Below are 12,963 nucleotides of genomic sequence, written 5' to 3'. Positions count from 1 at the left end.
CGTTGGAATTGAGCAACGTTTTTAATTGGGCTACTATGTAAAATTTTATATTCCAATTAGTGGCAGACACCCATATAAACTTTTAGTTGTTTGAAATTTCCTACTCAGTAAGTGCTTGTCTTTATAGCATTATAATGGAGTGAGAATACTAGGGCGTAATTGAACCTTTTTATTCACCACGCGTATCTTCATTCAACTGTTTTGACAGAAAATCCTGCCGACCATCCGTATTGGAGTTCTAAAAAGCCAAATAAAGACCAGACCAACAGTAGTTCAAATCGCCATTTTCAATAGTGAAGATTTGGTGGGCATTGATTTTGAATTGGTCAATAGTGGTAGGCAATATCTTAGGAATTTAATCAATATTTGAATAAAATTCATATTTATATATGGCGGGTTTAAATTTTTAAGTGAAGGTACAAGTTTGCAATCAAAATGATATAAAAGAGATTTGAATTTTCGTGGTCGCAACAACAACACTACCACTTAACCAATATATTATAGACAAAGCTTTTTAAATTGATCAATATTTTAGAAACTCGATTGATAGATTTTCAATATCACTATTTTGGATTAAATTCAATGATTTTTCTTCTTTTGTGTTCATATTTTGACGATGGGTCATTAAATTTAATTACATGATGAATCCAAAAAATATTGAAGATTTTAAATGGTCAATAGGAGAGAGTACCCAATAATTGAGCAGCTGGCTTCTCAAAATCCTACATGGAAATTTCAAATCATTCCATTTTTTACAGCAGCTTACTTACTTGGCAAGTCCCTCCTTGTCATTAAGGTTTCAGGGCCACACCATCAAATATGATGCCATGGCTTTTGTCAAGGTGTCCAAAACAGCCTAAAAAAAGGTGAAACCAATGGTTGTGGAGAATCATACTTGTGCAGTAGATGTGACATCATATGATTGGTTGTTTGTATAGCTGATGTGACATGATTGATTACATTTATTAATTATGGGTAGTTATCATCAACAATAACAATTTTAAAGTCACAACTATTGATGTAATGTTGTCAGATATTAAATAAAAAAGTGTGATTATTAAATTAACAACTGCTATCACAGTCATTAGAACACAATCAGATACTGGATCCCCCCCCACTATTCTAAAATTTCCAAGAAGATAACTGGAAGGAGAGGTGCATAAACTCGCTTGACCAAATGATTGTCAAAACTTGAAAAGTTTGATCAAAATCATGCAGTTTCCACAATCCATTAAGAAATGGACCAAACAAAATTTGGAGGGAATTAGGATCGTGCAATCTACGATTTGATGTCTCTACCAAAAAAATGCCCACCTTACCAACCATCTAATTCATTGATGCTGATGTGCAAGAATCCACTTCACTCTGATAGTATGGGCCTTTCTCTTGTCCTTGCTATTGATGACCCCACACGCTTTAGGAATTTACTGCATTTCGCATTTTCTCGCCATTGAATTCCTTTAATAGCTTGAAGACATATTAATTTAGACTGAATTTAATTTTAAAACCTTAAAAAGAATCTCAAATACATCACTCTGCCTGTGCACAGTCCCTGTTTCTTGGATATCTCTCCTGCTTTGAAAGATGATGGCAGTCGACAACCCGATTTCGACTTTTGCTTCTATTTCAGTACTTCTCAGCATATTCCTGATATCATCCCCCGTCTTTGTACAGTCATTTGCTTTACCTTCTGCAATTGGATATGGAGGCACTAAGTGGGTTAACAACATCCAGTCTTTAGACTCGTGGATACTTCAGTCAGCAGGCCCATGCCAACATACTGTCAGGCCTATTCTTCTGTCCAAGAATATCTCATATGGCGGTGAAACCCTGCGGTTTGGATGTGGGTTTTTCTGCGACTCTAATCCTTGTGACATGGGCTATTCATTTGCAGTTTTCTTTGTTATCTACCAGGCTAATTATAGTGATCCAGATGATCTGCAGATGGTGTGGACTGCAAACAGAGAGCATTTGGTGCAAGAAAATGCAACCCTTGAACTCACCTCCACTGGAGATCTTGTCTTGAAGGACTCAGATGGCAGTCTAGTCTGGTCTACAAGTACATCTGCTCAAGGAATAATGATGGAAGAAACAGGGAACTTAGTGCTCTTCAACAGCTCCAATAGAACCATGTGGCAGTCTTTTGACCATCCTGCTGATATGCTTCTGCTAGGCCAGAAGTTGAAGGTGGGGCAGAAGCTTATTGCAAATATTTCGCCCACCAATACAAGTCAAGGGTTTTACTATGGATCCTTGAATGTGGATGGCATTGCTCTGTATACAGCCACTCAAATGTATTACAGGTATCCTAAGCCACCCACAAATGGCAGCATAGCTTATATACAGATAGACAATGAGTCGCTCAATTTTTATTCTGATGATTTTTTGTCAAATCAGATTTCTATACCAAAAAATTCCCTCTATGTTAAGATTGATTCAAATGGGCATTTGCAATTCTATTCTTTCCAGCCAAAAACTGGAAATTCTTTTACTGACTATTTGTCAGGTTTTACAAATGAACTGAACCCATGTGAGTATCCGAGAACTTGTGGGGACTATGGTATCTGCACAGATGGTCAGTGCAGCTGTCCAAAAGAGGCCAATGCTTTTTCTCAGATTGATTCCTACAGAGCCACTTTGGGCTGTGTTCTACTCAATCCTCTGGTCTGTCCAGAGACATTCTCAATCAGTAGCAGTCCACAAGATTATGAGTTGTTGGAGATTGATCATGTTTCATATTTTGCTTATTTGTATGAAAATGCTTCTACTACAGGGTTGGTTTCAAGAGATGAATGTAAAGACCTTTGCCTCAAAAATTGTTCCTGCAAAGCTGCTTTTTTCAGGTATAACATCTCTACCAGTTTTTCTAGTGGTTATTGTTATTTGGAGTCCAATGTCTACTCTATGAAAATAGATCGTCCGAGGGACAGATTTTACAATTCCAATGCTTACATTAAATTCCAGAGAATTCCCAAGCACCCTAATCAGTCAGTTATAGTTATCAGTATTGGTGTTTGTACTGGACTGTTTTTGCTGTTTCTCTTGTTGGGGGCATGGATTTTTAAATCTGGGAAATGCAAAACAGCAGTGAAAAGGGATGAGCTTGAGGATGATGATGCTTCTCAGAACTGGCCTGCTGGGTTAATTTCGCGTTTCTCATTCCGGGAACTGGAAAAGGCTACAAACAATTTCAGCAGGAAGCTTGGCAGCGGGGGATTCGGGACAGTTTATGAGGGGGCTTTGTCTGATGGCACAAAGATTGCAGTGAAGCGACTTGACAGAGCAGGGCAAGGAACAAAACAATTTAAGGCAGAGGTAGAAACAGTAGGTAGTATTCATCATCTTAATTTGGTAAGATTGAAGGGCTTCTGTGCTGAGGAATCTCATCGAATGCTCGTATACGAGCATCTGCCAAATGGGTCTCTTGATAAATGGATATTTCCCAATGATACCGATCGGTTTGTGCTGGATTGGAAGACCAGATCAAAAATAGTTCTTCATATAGCACGCGGATTGGCCTACTTACATGAAGAGTGTGAACAGCGAATCATTCATTTTGACATCAAACCCCAAAACATTCTCCTGGACGAAAATTTCAATGCCAAGGTCTCAGATTTTGGGCTCGCAAAGCTGACTAATAGAGAGCAAAGCGAAGTGATAACTATGTTGAGAGGAACACCTGGTTATATGGCTCCTGAGTTATTGAGCATGCATATTTCAGAGAAGGCAGATATTTTTAGCTTTGGTGTCGTGTTGGTCGAGATTGTGAGTGGGAAAAGAAGCAGACAGCTTGGTGGGCACCGCTTATTTTCAGTATTACAGAGTAAGGCCGAAGAAGGGAAACTCACAGATTTGTTAGATTCAAGCCTTAAATATGAAGCGGATGTTGTAAAGGAGGAGGCAGAAAGAGTGTTAAGAGTAGGGATGTTGTGTATTCAGGATGATTATATGAGCAGACCAGCAATGTCGATTGTGGTAAAGGTATTGGAGGATATGACAGAGTTGGACAGTTTCCCCTGTTCTTCGTCCCCTGTTAAGCATCAGCCATTTCTACCCTCACAACAATCTCCAAATTTGGAATTCTCGTACACTGCAGACTCTTCTAAATTATCTGGTAGATGATTGCTTTCTGTTCGAATCTGATGCTTCATTTTGGGCTCTTTTGGTTTCTCGAGTGGTAGATCTTGATTTTTTCCATTGATCAAAGCAAAAAACAGGGGAAACTGATACAGAAAACAAGACGGCAAGATGAGAAAACCAAAAATTATTACAAATAAGGAGATGCAGACCAGAAAAACTGCAAGATGAATGAAATGAAATTACAAATAAGGAGATGCAGACCAGAAAAACTGCAAGATGAGTGAAATGAAATCACAAATAAGGAGATGCAGACCAGAAGAACTGAAAGATGAATAAAATGAAATTACAAATAAGGAGATTCAGCCAAAAAATCTGCAAGAGTAAAATGAACAGTGCATACTGTATTGTGGAGTAAATAGGTTTTCAAGGCATCTTTATTTTAATGTTTTGTATCTCTATTTCTTAGGTTAATAGATACTCTATCTAATCTTGATTCTGTTGAGACATATGACATTCTGTGTTCCCTCAATTCTTCATGTCTATAGATGTAAAGGCACTGTACACTTTGTATCAAATCTTAGCTCAATATCATTTCATGTGTTTAATATCTGTGGAAATGTTTGTTTGTGATTTTGGTTTAGGAATATTGTTCCAACAAAATTGAATTTATTAATTAATTAAAATTCAAAATATTATTTTGAATGTATATTTAATTATATTTATTTTTTATTAATTAATAAATACAATTAAATATACATTTAAAATGTTATATAGATATTGTTACATTTTATCCGTCTCACATTGTATATAAAGTAATTTTTTGATTGATTTTTTATTTGTTATAATTATATTATTGTAATGGTAAAAAAAAGAAAAAATATATATTTTTAATTCAGTTTTGTATTTAGTTTAGGGCAATTCTTATTTAATTGATTTATGTGCTTAATTTTAATCATTAATGCAATCTTAGCAAACACCAATCCAATTGGTTTTTTGATTGATGTCATGTCAATGGTTGTGAGGCCATCCTTGCAATTGCAATCTTGGTTCACTAAATATAAAATTAAATAGAACACTTCGTCAATTAAATCCACATTACACTTTGGCCTCAAATAGATGTTAAACAAATCTTCAAAATTTGATGTTATGTTTATGTATAAAACGACATTCATTGCATTTTTTATTTGTCCCATCATCTCAAGAAATACATCTGATCTATGAATAGTTATGTGTATTTCTTATATTTGATCACATTCATCCTAGCATATGTGAATAAACTAGCAATCGTCTTAGAATTTATTTGCATGTTTGAAGTGTGTCGTCTCTCCAGATATTTTAAAATATGATTTGCTTGACAAAAGAAGTCTAAGAATGTGACAATGATCTTATTGCCAAGTTGTTTGTTTTCTAAAAGTTCACAAAGCATCATCTACATATCATCAAAGATGGATTTCATAAATATAAAGCAAGTTTGTAGCTCAAACTAGATACAAAATCATTAAGTTAACATAAGACATAATATAATTCTTAAATGCATAAATCTCATTGATTTCATCAATTGATATTATTCTAGGTGCATATTTAGTTATATTAAGATTTTTTATTGATTAATAAATATTGTTAAATGTACTCTTAAAATGCATAGGTATTGAAGATTTTCTAGCTTTGACATTGCATACAATATAATAATTATTTGATATTTTTTAAATTGAATTCTTATTTCATATAATTATATTATTGTGATATTTTTTTTTTTAAATTGTATAATTTTAATCTAGTTTTGTATTTAGTCTAAGGAAAATTTCAATTTAATTGACTTATATGTTTAATTTTAATCATTAATGTAATCCTAGCAAACACCAATCCACTTGGTTTTTTTATTGATATTGTGTCAATGGTTGTGAGTCCATCCTTGCAATTACAATCTTGATTCACTTCAATATAAAACCAAATAATACACTTTGTCAATTAACTCCACATTACACTTTGGTCTTAAGGAGACTTTATACAAATCTTCAATATTTTTTTAATTGTCATATCATCTCAAGAAATACATCTGATCTAAGAATAATTATTTGTATTTGTTATATTTGATCACATTCATCCTAGCAATGTGAATCACCTAGCAATCATTTTAAATGCATGTTTGAAGTGTGATGTCTCTCAATATATTTTAAAATATGATTTGCTTGACAAAAAAAGTCTAAGAATGTGGCAATAATCTCATTGTCAAGTTGATTATTTTCTAAAAGTTCACAAGGCATAATCTATATATCTTTAGAGATGGAGTTCACATATATAGAGCAAGTTTGTAAGCTCAAACTACATGCAAAATCATCAAGTTGACTTAACATAAGGCATAATAGAATTCTTAAATTGATATACATTCTTTGACCATAAAACTAAATAATTTCTCTTGATAATTATTATTGTACACAACTGAAAATTGGGGGAAACCATAATGTAATAGACTAATAGTACCAGCAAGCCTAATCTGTCACAAATCCAGTCGTAAGACAATAAATGTATGCTAATAAAATCAACAAATGAAATAAGCAAATCGAGAGAACAAATCAAACACTATGTTGAATGCACGTCGTGAGACTTCTATTGTTCTTTTCCTCCTTGATGCATATGCTAGTAGTGTCTCTTAGATTTACAAGGTACCTGCATAGTATAAGCACGTAAATTCGAAGAATGTGGTTGTGATGATTGAGAATTGACACTAATTTTATAGATTTTTTGGATTTTAATTGACGGTTGAGATCGATTTGAGAACAAACTTGATCAATGATTAAGAATTCATGAGACAAGTTGGTGGGAGACGATTGCTCAACCTGATTGAATTTGATTGACTTGATGATTGATTTGATTGACTAGTTAAGAGAGTTGATTCATTAGTCAGAAAAAGGTGATTTCAAAAGGAGTGGGCTTAATGATTACTTAGAAAAAGTGATTCCTGACTCACTAGTGATAACTAAGAGTTAGTGACAAATACTTATTTTCAACATGTGATGTAGGAAATTGAGATGAAATTGAATTTGGAGGAAATATTGGTTTTCAAAATTGTGAAATTGAAATTGAAATGAGAGGGAAATGAAATTAATTTGAAAATGAAACTAAATAAATTTACAAATTTATTTAATCATGAGAACATAGTAGAAATTAATTTAATTAAATAATAAAGATATTTTAATTAAAGTAAATAATCATAATTAATGAAATAATAAAATTATTTAATTAATATTAGAAAGGAAGTGGTTAAAGATAAATTGATTATAAATTAGAGGGAAATTCAAATTATGAACTTCAAATGGAAGAATAATCTTAGTTGGAAGAATAAAGTTAAATTAATTAAATTAATTTTAATTACATAATTAATTAAGAGGAATTATTAGTAAAATTGACATATGCAAGTGCAGGACAATTTTAGGTGTTGTTTCAAAGAAAAATTGATAAAACTCTACCCCAATATGCCCCAGTGGCGAGAGGATAATATGGTACCCCCTCAAAAAATTGGTCAAAATAAATGGATTTAAAGGCTAATTTGAGGATAATATAACCAGGATCCCATATGCAATTTGTGGAAAAAAATGAGACTTATATGACCAACTTACAACTTTTTGAATGTAAAAAGGACCACAACCAAGAGAGCAAGAAACCCTAATTAGGGCAAAAATTTGCTATAAATAAGAGATTAGAGCTTCATTTGGGATCATTTGTGCATTGTGAACTTAGGAGATTTGGAGAGCTTAGACAACATTCAAATGATTGTTGTGAAGTTATGGTAGGCATCGGGCGAGAGCTACATCATGCGGAGTGGGCCAGGTCCTTTAGTAGGCAAGCTAGGACAAGTAGTGGGGTAAGTAGGACCAATACCATTTTTTCATTAATACACATTTATTACATGTTTCTTGATAGGTCCTTGGCTGTCAAGAATTATTTGTACTGTATACACATGCATTTTTAATGCATTCACGATTACCATTACGGATTTGATATTTAAATTATGCATTTGATATCTATTGCATAGTTCATTAAGTGTGACACATTTGCATTTTTTGTGCCGCATTTTACTATTGTAATACTTGTGATTGCAGAATTATGCATTTGCATATTGTTTTGTGCATTTCATGGTTAAGAATCTCATTTGAATAATTTGTAATGCATATGTTTCTAGGAATTACACATTTTCATTTTTAGGGTTTAATCAATAGCACTTGACAATGAATAATTTTTTGACTAGTCAATTAGGTGTATAGGTTGACATAGTATTTTGGACCTAGGCAGTCTTGCCCATGTTGGGTACACGAAAGACTAGGTCTAAGTGCCTCTCTTTGAAACATTAGTTGGATGACATTGAGTGGGGATACTTATAGGCCCTTGAGTTATACCATGTATGCTATATGCTCGAGATTAGGGCAAACCATGGATTGATCACTATGCTTGCAAAGCGATGGTACTCAAAGACATGTTCTTTTCACTTACTAACTGGAGAGGCTACCATGACACTCTAAGATGTTTGGTTTATCCTCTAGATTCCTATTCATAGTGAGAAGGTGGTGTATGAGCCACAACCTAGGATTGCGACTCTTTGCAGGTTGTTTCTGTTTAATCTAGTTGAGCTAAGTATTAATGATTAGTAGGAGATCCGATGGGGGACTATGACATGCATGTATGAAAGGTATACCATTGTTCTCGGTGCTCTTATTTCTGGTCTACTAGCTCCAGATAGATGTGGCCATGGATTCCTTATGGGATGGGGACAATTATGGAGGGTATAATATATAACAGTCGGGTATATGCAATATGGGGGCCATGTGTAGTAGCGATGCTATACTATCAAATCCACACAGTTGCATATTCGGGTACTCAGTCTCTTAGTTGTGGGATTACTTTTCTTTATGTTTGGGCTTGGGAGCACATTGTCGTGTTTAGACCGATTGTGCAAAGACATCTTGAGGTAGGTTTCCGCTATGTGTACATTTATGTAGGGGCTATGAAATAGTGACAAGTAGGCCATGTACTATATTAGAGGCACAAGAGAGACATCTTGCAACATTTTTTACGGATACCTTACAGGGATTGTTCGAGATGGGGTAATGATGCTAAGCACCTTCCTTATTATAGACAATAAAGCTATCTAATTGGGTGTATCATTAAGTCTTGGAGCATAATTGACATACAATTATTTGGTAGGGTCTTTAAGCAATTTGACATACAATAAGGTGTTCCTAATGGCACAAATTATTTTGCTTTGACTACCTGAGAGATTAGTGATTAGGGTCCTTGTGTCAATCCACAAGCAGTGTATGTAGAGTTTGATAGTCTCCAACTAGTGTTGTGGGATATGGATTTATATGTGGTGGATGTAGAAATGATTATGTAGTATGATGCATGGTGGGATATCCACATGCCTACCCCACTTAAATATCTAGTCTTACCCATTCCTATTGCCATGGGTTGTTGACAAAGAGAAGATAGGGGTTGAGGATGGGGCAGAGGATAGGGTTGAGGTAGAGGCCGAGCAAGACACAAAGGTCGAGGGAGAGATAAAGGGAGGAGAGGGATGATGGAGATGGTGGGGATGGTGGTAATGGAGATGGTGGAGGTGCAATTTGGGGAATAGGAGGGGATGGTGGAGGTGGAGGTGCAGGTGGAGGAGTGCTAGGGGATAGTGGAGGTGTAGGTGGAGGAGATGATGGGGATGGTGGAGATACCCTAGCCATTGGTGATGTACCTATGGTTGACCTCAAGGATACTAAGGAGAGGAGTTTGATCTAGTAGTGGTTCTATTAGTTCTAGTTCCAAGGATGAGGATGAGGAGGAGGATGATGAGGATGATGAGGGTGATGATGAGGGTGATGAGATATAGGATTGGGTGTTGGAGATGATCAAATGCAAGATTTAGAAGTTGGAGATAATGTGGTAGAGATCCCTGATCTTAGTGCATTGAGAGCATAGGTGTAGACCCATGGGGAAGTTATTAAAGATTCGTGGGCATGGGTGGATTAGCTAGAGATAGACATAACAACTAATAGAGCCTTATTTATAGATAGGAAGGAGTCTTGGATTGCAGCAAGAGGCACACTTACTACTAGGGTTAAAACCCAAACCCGTGTCACACCTTTATAAAGGAAGTGGCCAAGACAACTAAAAAGTGTTCAACTTCGACCACATGAAAGTGGCAATTCTAATTTGAATTTCAATATGATGTAAACTAATGAAATGTAAAAATATTCATGAAGTTTATGCATGGTATTTTTAAAAAATATTTAAAGAGATTTTTTATTGCTGAAAATTAGGGGGTCTAGTTGGTGTCACCAAAAAAAATAGAAACAAACTTATTTTCTCTTAATTTCAATTTTTCAAATAGATGACATACATATGAAGTGCAGAAAAAAAAAGAAAAATTAAATTTTGATGTATATTTTCCTCATAATAATATTTTAAAGTCCAACAAAGCTAAATTTGATAGTTTTCATTCGACGTCACTTTTTGTCTATTAAGTTTATCATTATTAAAAAAAATAGACCCTTTTAGAGAAGATTCCCTCCTTTAGTGAAAAATATATTTTGTAAAATATTTTAATATGATTTAATATTTTTTTTTAATTTCAAACTAGCCACTTCTCAAATTAAAAAAAACCTACATGCAATATTTAAAATAAAACATATTAAAATTAATCAAAATGGTAAAAAAATTATGTCTTGATTCTTGACTTTGAGTTCCACAAAAGGGTATTTTAAGATTTAAAAAAAATATTTTGACTAAAAAAAAATACATCAGAAGTGAAATGTTTCAGAATTCACTGAAAAATGATGATGTGGCTGCCACTTAGGATGCCACATAGATAGTTTCAGATGAAACACTTTTGGTTGAAAAGGTTTTGGCCGAAACCGTTTTGGCCAAAACCATACATTAAAATTTTTCGTCCACCAAAATTCTACAAAGGTAAAAATTTGAATTTGGGTTTTTTGCCGAAACAATTTTTATAGAAAAGGGTTTTGACCGAACCAACTTCGGTAGAAACTATAGTGCCACTTTGGTGCCATGTGTCTACCACAGTTTTGGTTGAAACACTTCCAGTCAAAACATTTTTTGCTGAAATATGTTTTGTCAAAATTATCTAGTTGGCGTGAAATGTGACACAGGTTTGTGTTTTTACCCACTAAGAGTGACCATCTTAGGGTTGAGCAAGATGCCACTATAGGTAGATCTCAATAGGTAGCAAATGCTTATTAGAGGTACTTTGTTGGTGGCCTAGATCTAAGTGTGAGGGCCATAATTGATCATAGTTTTGAGTTTGTACACGAGGTTTACTACTAGAGATGGTTATATAAGTGTGTTGTACTTGGTGGTCAAAGGGAACCTAGCTGCAGAGCCAATAATTATTAGAGAAGATTACAGTCTAGAGCTACATCTAGTAGAGATGGTGTGATGGGTCCTCCTAGAGAACCTTCTATAGGATAAGGTAGGGCTAGTCCCTCCACAAGGGCTGGTCATGATGGACCTATTGGTTTAGAGGTAGGTGGCAGCACCTCTTGATTTTATAGACACTTGCAAACTTTTGACTGATCTTAATGTTAGATTTGTGTGAATGTTGTCATTGATGTCAAACTAGTGATCCAGTTGGACCGGATGTAGCATATTAAGCAGAGCAGTGATAATGAATAGATAATGTATGTATTGAGTAGAGCAGTGATATTGAATAGATACTGAGCAGTAAGGTATGTATGATCTACTGGAGTCATTTCTAGAAGATCATCTTCTCTAGAATCTTGTGTTTTTCCTATAATGGTTTGTATCGAGTTCTAGTATCAGGTGTGTTTTTGGTATTGCTATCCGAATGGTTGTGTTGCATTATTGTCATCCGTATATTGAAATTGGAAGTTATTATGCTTTGAAGTTGTATTTATGGGTCTGCATCTATGGGTCTGGTAGACCCTTGTTTTGTCCCAGTGATTGAGCTGTATGTTTTGGTAAATGAAGTATGTGAAGGAAGTGTGTAGAAGATCCGTGAAGGCCAACTTGGTTACCCTATTTTGGTCTAGGCATAAATTGTAACATGTTAATCCTAGAAATGTATTATTGAATAAATCATTTATGCTTGGCTGACATATTATCTCGGTGTATGTGATACTGATATATATATATATATATAAGATGTGTGTGTATGGTATTCAGTAGAGTGGGTGTATAATAGTGTGTTAGTTAAAAGAATAAGAAGTGTGCAAGTGGTGTGCAGTGTGAATAGTGGAGTATGATGTGTGTGTAAGAGCGAAGGTGTATGTGAAAAATCAGAGTGTGGACAGAGTTGCAATAATCCCTTAGCGAATATGCTGCAAGAATTTGAATTGATAGAGTGCAGATAGTGTTGTAGTAATCCCTTACTAGATCTGTTACATGTGGTTATGGACGGTTTGGAAAAATCCTTTACCGGATTTGTTGTAAGTTGATATATGTGCTTATCTTGGAATTGACCTCATGGATTTGGAGATGCAATTTTCTTTAGTTCATTTATTTTTATTACAGTGAGCATTCTGACAATAAACTGCATTGTAATCAAGTAGTGAGCCAACCGACAATGAGCCACCCTTTTTTTGTAAACACCATATAACTAGTTATTGTTGGTCCCCACCAGTGCTGAGAGGGGAGGGGTGAATCAACACTATACTAATTTTACCAAATTTAACCTTAATCAAAGTTTCTACTCAAACTTAATACTTATCAGTATAGGCAACATTAATAAGAAACATGCACACATAAAATCAATCACACATGAACAACAAGGTTTATCACATGGAAACCCAAATGGGAGAAAATCATGATGTGAGTAGAAATTCACAAAATCTGCACTCTTTTGGAGTATGCTCGGTGAGG

The 12,963-nt window shown here is 34.7% G+C and overlaps 1 protein-coding gene across 1 annotated transcript; it reads left to right on the top strand.

The window, feature by feature from the left end:
• Positions 1 to 1,485: 1,485 nt before the first annotated feature.
• On the top strand, positions 1,486 to 4,687 carry LOC131039863 (G-type lectin S-receptor-like serine/threonine-protein kinase SD2-5). The gene has a single exon (XM_057972718.2). The coding sequence runs from the start codon at positions 1,585 to 1,587 to the stop codon at positions 4,120 to 4,122; it is 2,538 nt and encodes an 845-aa protein (XP_057828701.1). The 5' UTR covers positions 1,486 to 1,584; the 3' UTR covers positions 4,123 to 4,687.
• Positions 4,688 to 12,963: the final 8,276 nt, after the last annotated feature.

Source organism: Cryptomeria japonica, chromosome 7 (genome assembly GCF_030272615.1).
Source record: "Cryptomeria japonica chromosome 7, Sugi_1.0, whole genome shotgun sequence".
Taxonomy (NCBI): domain Eukaryota; kingdom Viridiplantae; phylum Streptophyta; class Pinopsida; order Cupressales; family Cupressaceae; genus Cryptomeria; species Cryptomeria japonica.
The sequence above is the reverse complement of the archived record's forward strand: the minus strand, read 5'-3'. Positions and strand labels throughout refer to the sequence as shown.